General features: G+C 41.8%; 1 protein-coding gene across 1 annotated transcript; it reads right to left on the bottom strand.

Annotated features, from left to right (window-relative positions):
* Positions 1-370: 370 nt before the first annotated feature.
* Positions 371-8,300, bottom strand: LOC141730116 (leucine-rich repeat-containing protein 14-like). Its single transcript, XM_074546753.1, has 3 exons — positions 7,996-8,300; positions 5,319-5,940; positions 371-1,517 (listed from the first exon to the last, which is right to left on the bottom strand). The coding sequence occupies exons 1-3, from the start codon at positions 8,294-8,296 to the stop codon at positions 956-958; spliced, it is 1,485 nt and encodes a 494-aa protein (XP_074402854.1). The 5' UTR covers positions 8,297-8,300; the 3' UTR covers positions 371-955.
* Positions 8,301-21,091: the final 12,791 nt, after the last annotated feature.

Genomic DNA, 21,091 nt, shown 5'->3' with positions numbered 1-21,091 from the left:
AAACCCTAAAATAAAACAGAAAATGTCAGGGTTGGGGTAAAAAATATAAAATAAAATCACAAAACATAAAATAAAACACAAAATATAAAATAAAACACAAAACATAAAATAAAACACAAAATATAAAATAAACCACAAAACATTGGAGTGGGATAAAAAATATAAAATAAAACACAAAATATAAAATAAAACGCAAAACATCGGGGTGGGGGAAAAAATATTAAATAAAACACAAAACATCAGGAGGGGGTAAAAAATATAAAAACCGGGTGGGGAAGCACCAAAATAAAGGGAAAAATGAGATGGGGTGGAATTTTGGGGTGAAGGGTTTGGATTTTGGGGTGAAGGTTTTGGAATTTTGGGGTGAATTTTGGGGTGAAGGATTTTGGGGTGAAGGATTTGTTTTCTGGGATGAAGGATTTGGAAGTATTTGGGAACTTTGGGATGAAGGATTTTGGGATGAAGAATTTGGATTTTGGGGTGAAGGGTTTGGATTTTGGGGTGAATGATTTGGATTTTGGGATGAATTTTGGGGTGAAGGATTTGAATTTTGGGGTGAATTTTGGGGTGAAGGATTTGAATTTTGGGGTGAAGGATTTGGGCTTTGGGATGAATTTTGGGATGAAGGATTTGGATTTTGGGGTGAATTTTGGGATGAAGGTTTTGGATTTTGGGATGAATTTTGGGTTGAAGGATTTGGATTTTGGGGTGAAGCATTTGGGCTTTGGCATGCAGGTTTTTGAGTTTGGGGTGACGGATCTGGAATTTGGGGTGAAGGATTTGGTTTTGGGGATGAATTTTGTGGGTGCAGGATTTGGATTTTGGGGCGAAGGATTTGGATTTTGGGGTGAAGGATTTGGATTTTGGGATGAAGGTTTTGGAGTTTGGGATGAAGGATTTGGGAATTTTGGGATGCAGGATTTGCATTTTGGGGCGCAGCACCTTTTCCCCCCCATCACAACGAGAAGAAGTCGAGCCCTCCGTGCCCGCGGGGGTTGGAGCTCCACACGAGGTCGCTCCGCCCGGAGCTCTGCAACACCCGCATGAACTCCACCTGCACCTCCGCCAGCAGCTCCTCATCCACCGCATCCCCCAAATCTCCGTCAGAGCGCGGCGGCCCCGGCTTGTAGCAATCCACGGGGAAGGGATAGACCACCAGGCGCAGCTCGGGCAGCTCCAGGGTTCTGTGGAGCAGATCCCTGAGCGCGGCCATGGACAGGGAGTTGCCGTAGAGTCCCAGGAAGCGCAGGCGGGAGCAGCGGCGCAGCGTCGGCAGCAGCGCGTGCAGGTGGGCGTCGGCCATGCGGCATTCCCTGAGATCCAGGTGCAGCAGCGAGGCCGAGGTCTCCTCCAGGAGCAGCCGCAGCGGCTCCAGCAGGCCCTGGGAGAAGTCGTGGCCGCTCAGGTCCAGGCGCTTGAGGGCCGGCGCGTGGAAGCTCTGGGCGAGGAAGGCGAGGTCGGCGGGAACGAGGGAGCAGAAGGCCAATTCCAAGCTTTCCAGCGGCGCCTGGAGGTCGCTGCGGGCAGGGAAAAGGGACAGGTCAGGGTTGGGTGGGAACACGCGGGGAAAGAGCTCCAAGAACATCGAGTGTGAGCTCTGAAAATCCTGGGATTTTGGAATGATGGAGTGATGGGATCATGGAATGACTGAGTTTAGGAAAGGTCTCCAAGAACATCGAGTGTGAGCTCTGAAATCCTGGGATTTTGGAATTATGGGGTCATGGAATCATGGAATTACTCAGGTCAGGAAAGGTCTCCAACACCATCAAGGTCAAGGTTTGGGAATCATGGAGTTATGGGATCAGGGAGCCATGGAACTGTGGAATGACTGAAGTTGGGAAAGAGCTGCAAGAACATCCAGTTTGACCCCTGGAAATCCTGGGATTTTGAGGTCACTGAATTATGGAATGACTCAGGTTGGGAAATGTCTCTGAGACCATCAGGTTTGACATTTGAGGATCGCGGGAGCATGGAGTTATGGAATTATGGATCCATGAGATTGTGGGGTCATGGAATTATGGAATGGCTGAAGTTGGGAAGGATCTCCAAGAACGTCAGGTTTTACCTTTGAGAATCATGGAATTGTGGGGTCATGGAACTGTGGGGTTATGGGGTGTTGGGATCATGGAGCCATGAAATTACGGGATCATGGAGTTATGAGGTCATGGAGCCATTGTCTGACATCATCAAATCCAACCTTTGGGAATCCTGGAATCAAGGAATTATGGGATCACGGAGTTATGGAGTCATGGACTATTGGGATAACGGGATCATGGGAACCTGGGATCGTTAAGGTTGGAAAAGATCCTCAAGACCATCGAGCCCAAACCTCGGGAATCTTGGAATCGCCGAATTCTGGGATCATGGAATTATGGGATGATGGAATCTTTGAGTTGTCAACTATTGGGACAACGGAACCATGGGATTATGGGAACATTGGGATAATGAATTCCTGAAATCAATGGATCATCCAGGTTGGAAAAGATGCTCAAGACCATCGAGCCCAACCTTAGGGAATCTTAGAATTAAGGAATGATGGAATCTTGAATTTATGGGAGAATGGAGTCATAAACTGTTGGGATAACAGAACTATGGGAACCTGGGATCATTAAGGTTGGAAAAGATCTCCAAAACCATCGAGCACAAACCTTGGGAATCTTGGAATCGGGGAATTCTGGGATCATGAAATTATGGGATGATGGAATCTTTGAGTTGTCAACTATTGGGACAACAGGATAATGGAATCGTGGGAACATTGGGATAATGAAATCCTGGAGCCGTGGGATCACTCAGGTTGGGAAAGTCCATCGAGCCTGACCTTTGAGACTGCTGGAATTCTGGGATCATGGAATTCTGGGGTAATACAATGGCTGAGTCATGAATTATTGGGATAACAGAACCACGGGATCTTGTGAATGTTGGGATAATAAAATCCGGGAATCATGGGGCTGCTGAGATTGGAAAAGACTTCCAAGATTGTCAGGTTAGGACTTTGAGAATCCTGGAATCATGGAATTCTGGGATCATGGAATTCTGGGATCATGGAATCACTGAGTCACGAACTATTGGGATAACAGAATCATGGGAATGTTGGGATAATGAAATCATGGAATCAAGGGATCATTAAGATTGGAGAAGACCTCCAAGACCCTCGAGCCCAACCTTTGGGAATCTTGGAATCATGGAATTATGGGATAATGGAATCGTTGAGTGATAATCTATTGGTATGAGGGAATTGTGGGATCATGGAAATATCAGGATAATGAAATCATGGAATCATGGAGTCACTAAGATTGGAGAAGACCTCCAAGGTCATCAAGTTCAGCCTTTGAGAATCTTGGAATCACAGAATTTTGGGATCATGGAATTCTGGGATCATGGAGTCACTGAGTCATGAACTATTGGGATAACGGAATCACGGGAACATGGAAACATTGGGATAATGAAATCATGGAATCAAGGGATCATTAAGATTGGAGAAGACCTCCAAGACCATCAAGCCCAACCCTTGGGAATCCTGGAACCAAGGAATTCTGGGATCTTGGAATTCTGGGACAATGCAATCACTGAGTCAGGAACTATTGTGACAATGGAATCGTGGAATCGTGGGAACAACGGGATAATGAATTTCTGGAATCAAGGGATCATTAGGATTGGATAAGACCTCCAAGCCCAACCTTTGGGAATCTTGGAATTGCGGAATTATGCAATCATGAGTTTATGTGATCATGGAATTGTTGGGTCATAAACTATTGGGATGAGAGGGTCATAGGATCATGGGAATATTGGGATAATGAAATCATGGAATCAAGGGATCATTAAGATTGGAGAAGACCTCCAAGATCATCACGTTCAGCATTTGAGAATCTTGGAATCACAGAATTTTGGGATCATGGAATTCTGGGATCATGGAGTCACTGAGTCACGAGCTATTGGGATAACAGAATCATGGGAATATTGGGATAATGAAATCATGGAAGCAAGGGATCATTAAGATTGGAGAAGACCTCCAAGACCATCGAGCCCAACCTTTGGGAATCCTGGAATCATGGAATTATGGGATCATGAATTTATGGGATAATGGAAGTGTTGAGTCATAAACTATTGGGATAATGGGATTGTGGGAATGTTGGGATAATGGAATCCTGGATCCATGGGATCATTAAGATTGGAGAAGACCTCCAAGATTGCCAAGTTCAGCCTTTGAGAATTGTGAGATTATGGAATTCTGGGATCATGGAGTCACTGAGCCATGAACTATTGGGATAACAGAATCATGGGAACATTGGGATAATGAAATCATGGAATCAAGGGATCATCAAGATTGGAGAAGACCTTCAAGACCATCGAGCCCAAACTTTGGGAATCCTGGAACCAAGGAATTCTGGGATCTTGGAATGGATGGGACAGTGGAATCACTGAGTCACGAACTATCAGGATAGCGGAATCACGGGAACATCGGGACAATGAAATCCTGGATCCACGGGATCACTGAGGCTGGGAAAGACATCCAAGAGCATCCAGCCCAACCTCTGAGACTCCTGGAATGATGGGATCATGGAATTATGGGATAATAGAACAGCTGAGTCATGAATTATTGGGATAACAGAATATTGGGATAATATAATCCTGGAATCACGGGGTCACTAAGATTAGAAAAGAGCTTCAAGATTGCCAAGTTCAGCCTTTGAGAATCCAGAGATTATGGAATTCTGGGATCATGGAGTCACTGAGTCACGAACTATCAGGATAACAGAATCATGGGAATATTGGGATAATGAAATCATGGAATCAAGGGATCATTAAGATTGGAGAAGACCTCCAAGACCATCAAGCCCAACCTTTGGGAATCTTGGAATCGTGGAATTATGGGATAATGGAATCGTTGAGTGATAATCTATTGGTATGAGGGAATTGTGGGATCATGGAAATATCAGGATAATGAAATCCTGGAATGATGGAGTCACTAAGATTGGAGAAGACCTCCAAGATCATCAAGTTCAGCCTTTGAGAATCTTGGAATCACAGAATTTTGGGATCATGGAATCACTGAGTCACGAACTATCGGGATAACGGAATCATGGGAACATTGGGATAATGAAATCATGGAAGCAAGGGATCATCAAGATTGGAGAAGACCTCCAAGACCATGGAGACCAACCTTTGGGAATCCTGGAATCATGGAATTATGGGATCTTGGAATGATGGGACAATGGGATCACTGAGTGATGAATTATCCAAATAACGGAAACACGGGAACGTCGGGACAATGAAATCCTGGGAAAGACCCCCGAGCCCCCCAACCCTCGGGAGCTCACCAGAGGATCTGGCGCAGGTTCCCGGAGAGCCGGGAGGATCCCAGGTTGAGCTCGCGCAGGCTGGGCAGCATTCCCAGCTGCCGGGCCAGGCACCGGATGCCGATGGCGGATTCGGGCGTGGGGCGCCGCACGTCCACGTTGCTGTACTGGAGCTTGAGGCTGCGCAGCTCCGGGAAGCGCGAGAGGTGTGGCAGGATCACCGAGAGCCCGCTCAATCCCAGATTGTTGAACCTCAGATCCACCCTGCGCAGGAAGGACGGCTCCAGGGAGCGCAGCAAGGCCACGATGGCCGACGCCGAGAGCTGCTCGGCTCGGAGCTCGCGGCACTTGAGGCGCAGCAGGCCGGCGGCCCCGGGCTGCAGCGCGTCGCGCAGGATCCCGTAGGACGCCCCGTTGACGAACAGGTCGGCGTGGACGTCGACGCCCGGGGGCTGCGGAGCGGCCGCGGCCGTGGCGGCGCCCGAGCGGCGCCTGGATCCGCGCCGCTGGAATTCCCGCTGGTGCTTGGACACCTCCACGCAAGCCTTGGCCAAAGTCACCGTGCCCGTCCACCCGCTCATCCAGGCCAGAGCGCGGCCGGACACCGAATCCGGGAGGCCGGTGATGTCCAGAACGCGCAGGCTGGGGAAATGGGGAGGAATCATGGGAAATGGGAGGAAACATCAAAAAAGGGGAGGAAAGAAAGCATCCAAAATGGGAAGGAACCATCAAAAATGGGAGGAACCATCAAAAATGGGAAGGGGAAGGAACCATCAAAACCAGGAAGGAACCATGAAAAATGGGAGGGAACCATGAAAAATGGGAAGGAAACCATCAAAAATCAGAAAGAGCCATCAAAAATGGGAAGAAACCATGAAAAATGGGAGGAAACCATGAAAAATGGGAAGGAACCACCAAAAATCAGAAAGAATCATCAAAACTGGGAGGGAACCATCAAAAATCCGAAAGAGCCATCAAAAATGGGAAGGAACCACCAAAAATCAGAAAGAACCATCAAAAATGGGAGGAAACCATCAAAAATCAGAAAGAGCCATCAAAAATGGGAGGAAACCATCAAAAATCAGAAAGAGCCATCAAAAATGGGAAGGAAAACCATCAAAACCAGGAAGGAACCATGAAAAATGGGGGGAACCATCAAAAATGGGAAGGAACCATGAAAAATGGGGGGAACCATCAAAAATCAGAAACAGCCATCAAAACCAGGAAGGAACCATCAAAAATGGGAAGAAACAATCAAATACAAGAACAAACCATTAAATACAAGAACAAACCATCAAAAACTGGATGGAACCATCAAAAATGGAAAAAAACCCCATTTTTCCATTTCAAACTATTTTTCATTTCAAAAACCAAAAACTGGGAAGAAGATGTAAACGGGAGGAAACCATCAAAAACAGGACGGAACCATCAAAAATGAGAGAAAAGCATCAAAAATGGGAGGAAATAATAAAAAATGAGACGAAACCATCAGAAATGTGTGGAAACCATTAAAAATGGGAGGAAACCATTAAAACCAGGAAGAAACCATGAAAAATAGGAAGGAACCATCAAATACAAGAAGAAACTGTCAAAAACAGGAGGAAACCATTAAAAATGGGAGGAAATCATAAAAAATGCAAATAAAGCGTCAAAAAATTAAAGAAACAATTAAAACCATCAAAAACGGAAAGGAATCATGAAATATGGGAAGGAACCATCAAAAACAGGAGGGAATCATCCAAAATGGAACCATCAAAGATGGGATGGAACCGTCAAGGAAGGAACCATCTAAAGTGGCAAGAAACCATCAAAAATGGAAGGAAACCAAAAACAGAAAGGAAGCATCAAAAATGGGAAGGAACTGTCAAAAATGGGAAGGAACTGTCAAAAATGGGAAGGAACTGTCAAGGAAGGAACCATCAAAAATGGGAAGGAACCATCAAAACCCAGATGGAACCACGAAGGAAGGAACCATCTAAAAAGGGAAGAAACGATCAAAAATGGGAGGAAACCATCAAAACCAAGAAGATACCATCAAAAATGGGAAGGGAACATCAAACATGGCAATAAACCATCAAAAACAAGAAGGAAACCATCACAACCTTGGAGGAACCACCAAAACCAATGGAGGAACCTCAGGAACGGAGGAGGTGCCCCCATCCCGACGTTCCTGGAACCATCAAGGATGGAACCATCAAAACCAGGAACCATCAAAACCAGAAGGAAACCATCACAACCTTAGAGGAACCACCAAAACCAATGGAGGAACCTCAGGAACGGAGGAGGTGCCCCCATCCCGACGTTGCCCAGAACCCACCTGGCGTCGTGGCCGGGCTCCTCCAGCTGCCGCCGCAGCTGCGCCACCACGGAAACAAACCATCAAAACCAGGAAGTAACCAACAGGGATGGAACATCAAAAATGGGAAGGAACCATCAAGGATGGAACCATCAAAACCAGGAACCATCAAAACCAGAAGGAAACCATCACAACCTTGGAGGAACCACCAAAACCAATGGAGGAACCTCAGGAGTGGAGGAGGTGCCCCCATCCCGACGTTCCTGGAACCATCAAGGATGGAACCATCAAAACCAGGAACCATCAAAAACAGAAGGAAACCATCGCAACCTTGGAGGAACCACCAAAACCAATGGAGGAACCTCAGGAGTGGAGGAGGTGCCCCCATCCCGACGTTGCCCAGAACCCACCTGGCGTCGTGGCCGGGCTCCTCCAGCTGCCGCCGCAGCTGGTCCACCACGGCCAGGATGACGGCCTGGAAGCAGAGCGTGCAGGGATGGTCCCGCAGCAGCTCCCGGCGTCCCACCAGCTGCTGGAAGTTGAGCACCGGGAACGGCCACGCGGCCACCAGCTCGCACAGCACCATGGGCCGCCCGTCCAGGAACGCCGCTTGGAACAGGACGGGGTGGAGATTGGCGGGAAGGGCGGGAAGAGGGCGGTGGGCGACGACGCGGCGGGCACAGAGGAAGAGGAGGGAATCCATTGGGGGGGCTGTGTAGGGAACAAAGAATTGCAGAGAAACCACAAATGTGAGGATATCATGAAGGAAAACTTGGATTTGGGGGGCTTGTGGGGATTTGGGGACCCTTTGGGCGATGGAGAAACCCCAAATGTGAGAAAATCCCAAAGAAAAGCCAGGGACAAGATGGCGGTGGTTGTGAGGGTATCCTGAGCACATCTCATGGGGAGCTGTGGGGATTTGGGGATCAAAGAATTGCAGAGAAACCCTAAATGTGAGGATATCATGAAGAAAAACTTGGATTTTGGGGGGCTTGTGGGGATTTGGGGACTCTTTGGGAGATGGAGAAACCCCAAATGCGAGGAGATCCCAAAGAAAAGCCGGGACAAGATGGCGGTGGTTGTGAGGGGACCCCAGCGCGTCTCTTAGGGGGCTGTGGGGATTTGGGGATCAGAAAATTTTAGGGAAACCCCAAAGGCGAGGATATCACAAAGAAAAACTTGGATTTTGGGGGGGTGTGGCTATTTGAGGACTTTTTGGGTGATGGAGAAGCAAAGAATTCCAGAGAAACCCCAAATGTGAGGAGATCCCAAGGAAAAGCCAGGACAAGATGGCGGTGGTTGTGAGAGGACTCCCAGCGTGTCTCTGGGAGGACTTTGGGGATCAAAGAATTCCAAGGAAACCCCAAATGTGAGGATATCATGAAGGAAAACTTGGATTTTGGGGGGCTTGTGGGGATTTGGGGACCCTTTGGGCGATGGAGAAACCCCAAATGTGAGGAGATCCCAAAGAAAAGCCGGGGACAAGATGGCGGTGGTTGTGAGGGGATCCTGAGCACATCTCATGGGGGGCTGTGGGGATTTGGCGATCAAAGAATTGCAGAGAAACCCTAAATGTGAGGATATCATGAAGAAAAACTTGGATTTTGGGGGGCTTGTGGGGATTTGGGGACTCTTTGGGAGATGGAGAAACCTCAAATGTGAAGAGATCTCAAAGAAAAGCCGGGACAAGATGGCGGTGGTTGTGAGGGGACTCCCAGCGCGTCTCTTAGGAGGCTGTGGGGATTTGGGGATCAAAAAATTCCAAGGAAACCCCAAATGCGAAGTAATGCGAAGAAAACCCAAGATTTGGGGGGGATTTTTGGGGATTTGGGGACCAAAGAATTCCAGAGAAACCCCAAATGTGAGGAGATCCCAAAGAAAGGCCGGGGACAAGATGGCGGCGGTTGTGAGAGGACTCCCAGCGTGTCTCTGGGGGGACTTTGAGGATCAAAGAATTCCAAGGAAACCCCAAATGTGAGGATATCATGAAGAAAAACTTGGATTTTGGGGGGCTTGTGGGGATTTGGGGACCCTTTGGGCGATGGAGAAACCCCAAATGTGAGAAAATCCCAAAGAAAAGCTGGGATCAAGATGGCGGCGGTTGTGAGGGGACCCTCAGGGCATCTCTGAGGAGGCTGTGGGGATTTGGGGATCAGAAAATTTTAGGGAAACCCCAAATGCAAGGATATCACTAAGAAAAACTTGGATTTTGGGGAGCTCGTACGGACGGTTTCCTTCCGTGTCTTCTCGTCGTGACAATCGATCAACAGGCAAAACCGCCTTGGGGGCTGTTTCCTTTATTTCAATTGGCTTTTACAGCTGTCCGTCAATGCTTTTAAAAACTCTCATTGGTTTATGTCGAGATGGGCGGGCTCTTCTTTGTCTTCCTTCCCACTGGCTCATTTCGCTGTCAATCACGAATCCCTGCCATCCCATTGGCTGACGCTTGGCGGGAGCGGGAGGTTCGCTCTGAGGCGGCTCTGGGTTCCCCCCCGGAGCCTCCCTCGATCCCCGACCCCAATTCCCGATCCCGACCCCAAATCCCGACCCCAATCCCGCTTTGGCGGCCATGGAGCGGCAGCAGGAGCTGAAGGTGCTGCTGAAGCGCTGGGAAGCGGAATTCTTGCGGGAGCGGCAGCGCAAACCCAGCCAGGTGCGGCTGAGGGGAATCGTGAGGGGAAAATTCCTGAGGGGAAAAATCCTGAGGGGAAACGTGAGGGAAAAATCCTGAGGGGAAAAATCCTGAGGGGAAACGTGAGGGGAGAATTCCTGAGGGGAATCGTGATGGAAAAATTCCTGAGGGGAAAAAACCTGAGGGGAATCATGAGGGGAAAATTCCTGAGGAGAATCGTGAGGGGAAACGTCAGGGGAAAGTTCCTCAGGGGAGAAATCCTGAGCGGAAAATTCCTGAGGGGAAAAATCCTGAGGGTAAACGTGAAGGGAGAATTCCTGAGGGGAAAAATCCTGAGGGAAAACGTGAGGGGAAAGTTCCTGAGGGGAGAATTCCTGAGGGGAAAAATCCTGAGGGGAAAATTCCTGAGGGGAAAAATCCTGAGGGGAAACGTGAGGGGAGAATTCCTGAGGGGATTTTGGAGTTTTTTTGGGGTGACATTGGGGTGGTTTTGGGGTAACCTTGAGGTGATTTTTGGGGTGGTTTAAGGGCACCCTGGGGTTTCTGGGGTGACCTTGAGGTTTCTTGGGGGATCCTTTGGGTGGTTTTGGGGTCTCAGGGTTGGTTTTTAGGGGTTCTGGAGTGGAGGGAGTTGGTTTAACGGGGTCCGGGGCTTTTTTGAGGTGATTTTGGGGCGGTTTTGGGGTAACCTTGAGGTGATTTTGGGGTGCTGGGGGGATCTTTGGGGTGGTTTTGGGGCATCCTGGAATGGGGGAATTTGATTTTGGGGTGTCCTTGAGGGTTTTTGAGGGTCCTTGAAGTGGTTTTGGGCTTTTTGAGGTGATTTAGGGGAGTTTTGGGGTGCTAAACTTTGGTTTAGGGGGGTCCTTGGTGTTTTTGGGGGGTCCTTGAGATGCTTTTGGGGTCTTTGGGGAACCCTGAAATGGTGAAATCCGGTTTAAGGGGGTTTTGGGGTTTTTTTTGGGGTGATTTTCAGGTGGTTTTCGTGTCCCTGCAATGGGGGGTTTTTGATTTATGAGATATTTGGGGTGTCCCTGCAATGTTTACCAAAATATCCCAGTTTTTCCGAATTTTTTTACCCAAATTTTCCTCAAAATTCCCCCAAAATTCCCAATTTCTCCCCAAAATTTCCAAATTTCCCCAATTTTTCATCCCAAAATTCACAATTTTTTCCCCAATTTTCCCCAAAATTTGCCTCATATTTTACCCAAAATTTTCAAAAATTCCCAAATTTTCTGGTTTTTACCCCAAATTTCCCAATTTTCCCCCTCATATTTCCCCTCAAATTTCAAAAAAATTCCTAAATTTCCCCAAAATTGCAAATTTTTCCTCATAATTACCCCCAAATTCCCAATTTTTCACCCCAAAATTCCCAATTTTACTGCAAAAATTCCAAAAAATTCACACAAAATTCCCACATTTCCCCCAAACTTCCCATTAAATTCCCAAATTTTCCTCAAAATTTTCCTTCCAAATTAAAAAAAAATCTCAAATTTTCCCTCAAAATTCCCCCCAAATTCTCAAATTTTCCCCAATTTTCCCCTGGAATTTTCCCCCAAATTTCCCCCCAAAATTCCCAATTTTTTTTTCTAATTTCCCCCAAAATCCCCAAATTTTTACACAATTTTCCCCAAAATTCCCCACCAAAATTCCCAATTTTTTTTTCTAATTTTCCCCAAAATTCCCAAAATTCCCTGCCAAAATTCCCAATTCTTTTCTCTCATTTTCCCCAAATTTCCCCTCCAAAATTCCCAATTTTTTTTCCTAATTTCCCCCCAAAATTCCCATTTTTTTTCCTAATTTCCCCCCAAATTCCCAAATTTCCCTGCCAAAATCCCCCCCAAAAAATCCCCAATTTCCCCCCAAACACCCTCAAAAATCCAAACCCCCTCCCAAAACCCCAAATCCCCAAAAAGAAACCCTCAGATCCCTAAAAATCCCAAATTCCAAAAAAATCCCCTAAATAAAAAAAACCTAAGCCCAAAATCCCCCCTAAAAAACCCAAATTCCCCCCAAAAAACCCAAATCCCAAATCCAAAGAAATACCCCCCAAAATTTCCCACCAAAACCCCAAATCCCCACAAAATTCCCCAAAAAATCTCTCAAAAAACTCCAAATCCCCAAACAATCCCAAATCCCTAAAAAATCCTCCCAAATCCCAAAAATCTCCCCAAAAAAATCCCCCAAAATCCTAAAAAACCCCCAAATCCCCCCCAAAAAAACCCTTTAATTCCAAATCTCAAAAAAAATTCCCAAATTCCTCCAAAAAACCCAAATCCCAAATTCCTCCAAAAAACCACAAAATTCCTCCAAAAAACCCCAAATTTCCTCCAAAAAACCCCAACAAAACCCCAAAATCTCCCCCAAAAAATCCCAAATAAACCAAAATCCAAAAAAATCCCCCAAAAATCCTAAAAAACCCCAAAATCTCCCCAAAAATCCTCAAAAAAAACCCCTCAAAAAGTCCCAAATCCCTAAAAAATCCTCCCAAAATTCCAAAAATCTGCCAAAAACCCCAAATCCCCAAAAAAATCCCCAAAAATCCTAAAAAAACCCCAAATCCCCCCAAAAAATCCCTTTAACTCCAAATCTCAAAAAAAAAAAATTCCCAAGTTCCCCTAAAAAACCCAAATCCCAAATTCCTCCAAAAAACCCCAAAATTCCTCCAAAAAACCCCAAAATCCCCCAAAAAAATCCCCCAAAAATCCTAAAAAAACCCAAAATCTCCCCAAAAACCCTCAAAAAAATCCTCAAAAAATCCCAAATCCCTAAAAAATCCTCCCAAAATCCCAAAAATCTCCCCAAAAAAATCCCCCAAAATCTTAAAAAAAACCCAAATCCCCCCCACAAAAAACCTTTAACTCCAAATCTCAAAAAAAAAAATAATTCCCAAGTTCCCCTAAAAAACCCAAATCCCAAATTCCTCCATAAAACCCAAATTCCTCCCAAAAACCCCCAAAATCCCTCCCAAAAAACCCCAAAAAACCCCAAAATCTCCCCCAAAAAATCCCAAATAAACCCCCCAAATCTCCAAAGCCCAAAAATAAAATAAAAAACCAAAATCCCAAAAATAATTCCCAAATTTTCTAATTTTTTGGGATTTTTTTCTATTCCAGGCCGACATCGAGGAGGCTCCAGAGGAAACTCGCAGTGAGTGCCCCAAAAATCCCAAATTTTACAAAATTTCCCCAATTCTTCCCCAAATTTCCCCAATTTTCCCCAAAAATCCCCAAATTTTACAAAATTTCCCAAATTTTCCCCAAAATTTCCCCAATTTTCCCCCAAAAATCCCCAATTTTCCTCAAAATATCCCAAATTTTCCTCCAAATTTCCCCAATTTTTCTCAAAATTTCCCCAATTTTCCCCAAATTTTCCCAAAAATTTTCCCAATTTTCCCCAAAAATCCCCAATTTTCCCCAAAAATCCCCAAATTTTACAAAATTTTCCCAATTTTCCCCAGAATTCACAAATTTTCCACAATTTTACTCAAAATTTCTCCAATTTTCCCCAAATATCCCAAATTTTACAAAATTTCCCCAATTTTCCCCAAAATTTCTCCAATTTTCCCCAAAATTTCCCCAATTTTTCCCAAAAATCCCCAAATTTTACAAAACTTCCCCAATTTTCACCAAAATATCCCAATTTTTCCCCCAAAATCCACAAATTTCCACCAAAATTTCCCCAATATCCCAAATTTTACAAAATTTTCCCAATTTTCCCCAAAAATCCCCAATTTTTACAAAATTTCCCAAATTTTCCCCCAAAAATCCCAATTTTCCTCAAAATTTCCCCAATTTTCCCCCAAAAATCCCAAATTTTACAAAATTTCCCCAATCTTCCCCAAAATTTTCCCAATTATCTCCCAAAATATCCCAAAATTTCCCCAATTTTCCTCAAAATCAAACCCAAAAATACCAAATTTTACAAAATTTCCCCAATTTTCCCCAAAAATCCCCAAATTTTACAAAATTTCTCCAATTTTCCCCAAAATTTCCCCAATTTTCCCCAAAAATCCCAAATTTTCCCCAAAATTTCCCAATTATCCCCAAATTTTCCTCAAAATTACCTCAAAGTTCCCAAGTTTCCCACCCCAAAAATTCCCAAATTTTTACCCAAATTTCCCCTCAAATTTCCCCTCATAGTTACCCCAAAATTCCCAATTTTTACCCCAATTTCCCTCTCAAAATTCCAAAAAATTCCCAATTTTTTCCCAAAATTATCAAAAAATTCCCAAATTTTCCTCACTTTTTCCCCAGAATTCCCAAAATTTCACCCAAATTTCCCAATTGTCCCCCCAAATTTCTAAAAAATTCCAAATTCCCCCAAAATACAATTTTTTCCTCAAAATCACCCCAAATTTCTCCCATTTTCCCAAGTTTTTACCCAATTTCCCCCCAAATTTGCCTCAAAATTTCCCCAAAATTCACAAATTTTTCCCCCAATTCCCTCAAATTCTGAAAATTCACAATTTTTACAGAAATTCTCAATTTTTTCCCCAAATTTCCACCACAAAATTCTCAAAAATTCCCAAATCTTTACCCAAATTTTCCTCAAAATGCCCCCAAAATTCCCCAATTTTTCATCCCAAAATTCCCAAATTTTTTCACAATTTTCCCCAAAATTTGTCTCATATTTTACCCAAAAATTCCCAATTTTACCCAAATTTTCTGGTTTTTTACCCCAAGTTTCCCAATTTTCCCCCTCAAATTTCCAAAAAATTCCTCAATTTCCCCAACATTACAAATTTTTCCTCATAATTACCCCAAAATTCCCCATTTTTCACCCCCAAAATTCTCAATTTTACCCCAAAAATTCCATAAAATTCCCACTAAATTCCCCCAAAATTCCCAAATTTTTCCCCAAATTTCCCCCAAAATCCCATTTTCCTGAAATTCTCAAATTTATCTCAAAATTCCCAATTTTTCAACAAAAATTCCATTTTTCCGCCAATTTTCCCCTAATTCTCAAAAAATCCCAATTTTCCCCAAAATTCCCAAATTTTCCCTGATTTTTTCTCATTTTTTCTCCAAATTTCCCCAAATTTTTTTCCAACATTTTTCCCAAAAGTTCTCAAAATTTTGACCAAAATTTCCTCCAAATTCTCACATTTTTCTACATTTTTCCCAAAATTTCCCCTGATTTTTCACCAAATTTCCCCTCCAAAATTCCCAAATTTTTTTTTCCTAATTTCCCCCAAAATTCCCAAAATTCCCCCCAAAATTCCCAATTTTTTTTTCTAATTTCCTCCAAAATTCCCAAATTTCCCTGCCAAAATTCCCAATTTTTTTCTCTAATTTTCCCCAAATTTCCCTCCAAAATTCCAAATTTTTTTTTCTAATTTCCCCCAAAATTCCCAATTTTTTTTTCTATTTTCCCCAAATTTCCCCCCCAAAATTCCCATTTTTTTTCCTAATTTTCCCCAAATTTCCCCTCCAAAATTCCCCCCCAAAATTCCCAATTTTTTTTTCTAATTTCCCCCAAAATTCCCAAATTTTCCCCAAATTTCCGTTCCAAAATTCCCAATTTTTTTCTCTAATTTCCCCCAAATTTCCCCCCAAAATTCCCATTTTTTTTCTAATTTCCCCCCAAAATTCCCAAATTTTTTTTCAAATTTCCCCCAAATTCCCCCCCAAAATTCCCAATTCTTTTCTTTAATTTTCCCCAAATTTCCCCCCAAAAATTCCCCTTTTTTTTTCTTAATTTCCCCCCAAAATTCCCAAATTTTTACACAATTTTCCTCAAATTTTTTCCCAAAATTCCCCCCAAATTCTCAAATTTTCCCCGATTTTCCCCCAGAATTTTCCCCAAATTTCCCCTCCAAAATTCCCAATTTTTTTTTCTAGTTTCCCCCAAAATTTCCAAAATTCCCTGCCAAAATTCCCAATTTTTTTCGTAATTTTCCCCAAATTTCTCCCCCAAAAATTCCCAATTTTTTTTTCTAATTTCCCCCAAAATTCCCAAATTTTCACACAATTTGCCTCAAATTTCCCCTCCAAAATTCCCATTTCTTTTCCTAATTTTCCCCAAATTTTCCCACCATAATTCCCAATTTTTCTTTTCTAATTTCCCCCAAAATTCCCAAATTTTCACACAATTTTCCTCAAATTTTCCCTCAAAATTCCCCCCAAATTCTCAAATTTTCCTCGATTTTCCCCCAGAATTTTCCCCAAATGTTCCCCCCAATATTCCCAAATTTTTTTTTCTAATTTCCCCCAAAATTCCCAAATTTTCCCCAAAATTCCCCCAAATTCTCAGTTTTTTCAAGGTTTTCCCCTGATTTCCCCCAGAATTTTCCCCAAATTTCCCTCCAAAAATTCCCAATTTTTTTCTCTAATTTCCCCAAATTTCTCCCACCAAAACTCCCAATTTTTTTTTCTAATTTCCCTCAAAATTCCCAAATTTTCCCCCCATTTCCCTGCCAAAATTCCCAAATTTTTTCTCTAATTTTCCCCAAATATCTCAATCAAAAATTCCCAAATCTGAGGAAAATTGTGTGAAAATTTGGGAATTTTGGGGGAAATTAGAAGAAAAAATTGGGAATTTTGGTGGGGAAATTTGGGGAAAAAATTGGGAATATTTAAAGACTTTTTCTTGTCCCCAAGTAGGAACTCTAGGCGCTTATATTAGGAGGAATGAACTATTGGTTATGCCGCTTGGCAGAGAAATGCCTACATTAGATGGACTGAACTCCATCCTAAACCTTAATCACTAAGAAAATATTAAAAGTTCTGCTATAATATACATCTAGCAAACATGTTATTTTTCACCTGATCATCTCAGTGCCTGGTTTATTTGAATTCCTGTGCTGTAGGACTCGTGTAGATTAGAATTGAAGATCCTGGTCAAATAGATATTATTGATCAAAGTAGCATTCTTCATTTTCACCACTCTTTACAGGCAGGAACTAAGTCAGGCACCTTTCATAGTATGCAGAAATCCTTAGAGACAGAAAACTGCTGATCTTTCAGTGAAAAGTAGTTAAAAAGCATATAGTCATACGCACCAGATAGAAAAGAAAGGGAGAAATTCATGTGTGAGCACACGAGAATATATTGCTATTAATAATGATTGTGTCAGGTAATGCATCTAAAAATAGAAGTCACTATTTCTGGTGCAATAAATTCCAGACAAGACCTCAAAATTGCCAGAGGAATGGTGGAATTTGTCATGTTAGACAGTATTTTACTTCTCTTACTAACACATCTCAAAATACTTAGAAAATTTCCATTTCATGAACTTTATGAAACAGAAAATTAAATTAATTAACTCTTGCCCTGAGTAAATGGACCTAACTGCCTGTAACACCTTTTTTTTTTTTTTTTTTTTTTTTTGCATCAAAACACACTAAGTGTGCAAAATTTTTATGACTCTTCTGTGACCTGAAATCTTCCTTTGGAAATCACTTCAACCCTTCCCCCAGCCTCCAGCTGGTACTTTTGTAATAATGGTATTTGACATTAAGTAACAAGAAGTAAGCTGAAGAGAGGATGTTAGCTCAGCCGATGTCATATCCAGCTACAAATCTGATGCAGACAGGTGTAAAAGCAATGAGCTATGAACTGAAGCTGCATTTTCTTCAATCAGACGCAGATAGAGACATTGATATGACTTCAGCTCTGCTTCAGGAAACCTAGCTCAGGCTCATACAAAGCTTTGATTGGTGTTAAGAGACAAAAAATTATATTGCTAGAAAGAAAAAAAAAATTAAAAAAAACAAGTCTGAAACTTAGTGCCAAGGATGTTATAAATTCAGTATATCTAAAGTATGCTGCATTTTGTTTCCCTGCTAGGAAGGAGTATTCTTAATCTGTTGTTTCCTAAGAGCTGTGTGGAATGTGTTGAATCTACAATTAACTGCTAATTGAAAAATTATTTGACAGTTATTTGACAAGAGTAATATTGAAAAGAAGGAAGAAAAAAAATATTAGCAAAATCAAAAGAACTTCAATAACTATTTGAACATTGCCCATGAAACTTCTGAACATGAAAAGAAATCTACAGGGGGGAAAAACATTTATGGAATGAACTATATTTTTAAAAGTACCCTACTCTAGAGAGACCCCTTTGAAATATTGAAGAGATTGCATTGTTTGTTTTCAGCTCTTTAGGAGTTATGGCAACTCAGATTGTCAAAATGGTAATTTAAATAAGTAATTATAAGCAAAATTGATGTAGTGTTCTTAAATTTTTTTTGCTTTACTAATTCATTTTCTGGTTTTTTTTAATGCTTTCATCCTCTCATTATATTTATGTAATATGTAAGACAGAAAGACTGTTTTATTGTCAAAAAATATAATAAAACTACAAAATAGAAACAGCTGTAATGCATAAAAATGGTTACCAGACAGAACTGGGGCCTGTACACATGTGTAAATAAAGGTACCAGAAAGAACACAATATGAATATAATGGATTTCTTTGGAATCAAACTTCTGAACCAGGGATTAGAACTTTGAGTTGAATATCCTTTGTGAGTTTCACTTTTGTGAATCTGTACAATTACTTTTTGAATGCTGAAAAATTTTGGCATTTACAACAACTCATTGGAATTAATTCTGAAGTTCATTAATACATGTCATGGAAATGCACCTCCTTTTGATTGTTTTAAACCTGCCACCTCATAATTTCTTTTAATTTCCACTAATTCTCATAATAGAAGGTTCAGGAACAAACTGTTTTCTATTTTCTTTCTCCCAGTTATTCCATGCTCTTAAAGGCCTCTATAATTTCTTTACCAGGCTGAAGAATCTTTGCCTATTGATTTATCCTTCTTATAAAAGTCCATTCACTCTTCTCTGCATCTTCTTCAGGTGAGCCATATTGTTTTTGAAATTTTCTTACCATAACAGTAATCAAAAAAGGGGCATGCTGTGGATTGCTTAAAAGCATGAACATATTCTTTTTTCTATCAAGCATTTAATTCCTAATAATTTATTACATTTTACCTGCTTCATTTATAACTACTGAGTAATGAACTGATGTTTGTATAAAAAATTATTGATGTCACATCCAAAACCTATTTCACAGTATCCTTGTGTGTTTGAAATCAGGATAGATTGTCCTCATAATAAAATAATTTCCTTTTAATAAACATGGAGTTATGTTTTCCATTTTATTTCTCAAACACTTGGCATACGATGATAAAATTCTGAACTTTTTGGTGAGTGTTCCTCATTATGACCCCAAATAACTCAATATTGTTAGAAACCTTGGCCATCTCATTCAAGTTCTTATAACAATCATGGATAAATAAGTTGAATAGCACATCTTAGCCTAAATTCCTATAGGACTCTAGTAATGTCCTCAGCCATTTACACTTACATTATTCCTACTTTTTAATTCTACTCTTTTAAATTGTTTACACTTTTAATGAACTTCCCATTTATCCCATGCCAACTGAGATTTTCTTCAGAGTTTTGAGTAAAAGCTTTTTCAAGAGCTTTATGGAGTTTGTAATAGCCTGCAGCAACTTGATGACTCTTGTTCTTCAAGAGTAAGAGTTTTTTAAAGAATTCTAGTAGATTAGCAAGATGTGATTCCTTGCTCCAAAAACCAGTGTTTGGCTCTTCCCCAGAATATCACACACTACTGTGATTGTGTATATGTCTATGCACAGTCTGCCTCCTATTGAACTTTCTACCATTTTCTTCCAGCACAGAAATCAGAGTTCTTATTTGTAGGTTTGGGGGGTTAATTTTAGATCATTTTTTTTAAAATTTGCCTTTATGTTTGTCACCCTTTGTCCCAAATACGCTGGAGCAATTTTCACAGATAGCTCATACACCACAGTTAAATAGGTCAACTGTTTCATACTTTGAAGAATACCATCTTGGTCTGTCAAGTTCATTCTTTGTTTCACTAGTTTATTCTAGAATCTTTTCTAATGACAGTTCAGGTTATGTTTATCCTCCAGTACCTTGTTCACAAACAGGGCCCCTGGCCTGTGTACCTCTTTTAGGTCTCCCACTGTGAATATAGAGGAAAGCAAAAAAGTGCTGTAGTTTTCTAGGAAAACCTGACTGGTTTTAACCACTGTGATGGGGAAAAATGATAGAAGAGGAAGTTTGGAAATGAATGGGGAAAATTTGCCAGATTACCTGGAGAACTTTAACATTTCATTTTGAGGTTTTCCTAAAGTTTACTTTGTTTCAAACTAAGGCATAGATAAAACTGATTTCAGGCTTAGTTGCTCTAGGAAATTGGTGTTCTTTGGACATATAGCTATAGCTTTGTACTATATAGGTGAATATTACAAAAATATAAACATTTCTAAAAAAGCTATTTATTTAAATCACAAAAATAATTGCATTTTTAGACATTCACAGCTACTTAGTTTAAACTATGTGTTTAGTTTCCTCCAGATTATGCCAGTCTACATAAGCAGACCTGAGAACTCCTGTGCCCCACAATAAGCATATCAATCAAGTGATAGAAGCAACTGTGTAATTTTTTATGAGTTAACCCCTGTTTACACAACAAAGCTTATGAATAGCAGAACTTCAAAGGGTCACAGCACATTCTGCAGCTATTCCCCTCATGCTCATCTCACTTGCACTGTGCAGGCCACCAAGTTATTTTCACACCTAAGTGTTTGCTTTTAACAGCTATACATGTGGTGAATTAAGCCTCTGTTGGGGTTTCCTAAATAAACACTTAGGTCACAGTATGGTATCTACACACTGAGCAATGGTGAGATAGGCTCGAGGGGCAGAGGAGCAAACCCTTAATCCAACATGTAGAAAACACATGCAACCTTTGTGTATGTGTACAGAACTCCACACTTTGGGTATAGATTTAGAATTGTAGTGGTAAAAATGTGCCTCCAGTGTAGCTCACAGCCTGTAATTTTAAAATGAACTTACAATAT

The sequence above is a fragment of the Zonotrichia albicollis genome, chromosome 9, assembly GCF_047830755.1.
Source record: "Zonotrichia albicollis isolate bZonAlb1 chromosome 9, bZonAlb1.hap1, whole genome shotgun sequence".
Lineage (NCBI taxonomy): Eukaryota > Metazoa > Chordata > Aves > Passeriformes > Passerellidae > Zonotrichia > Zonotrichia albicollis.
Note: the sequence above shows the minus strand (reverse complement) of the source record. Positions and strands in the feature narration are given on the sequence as shown.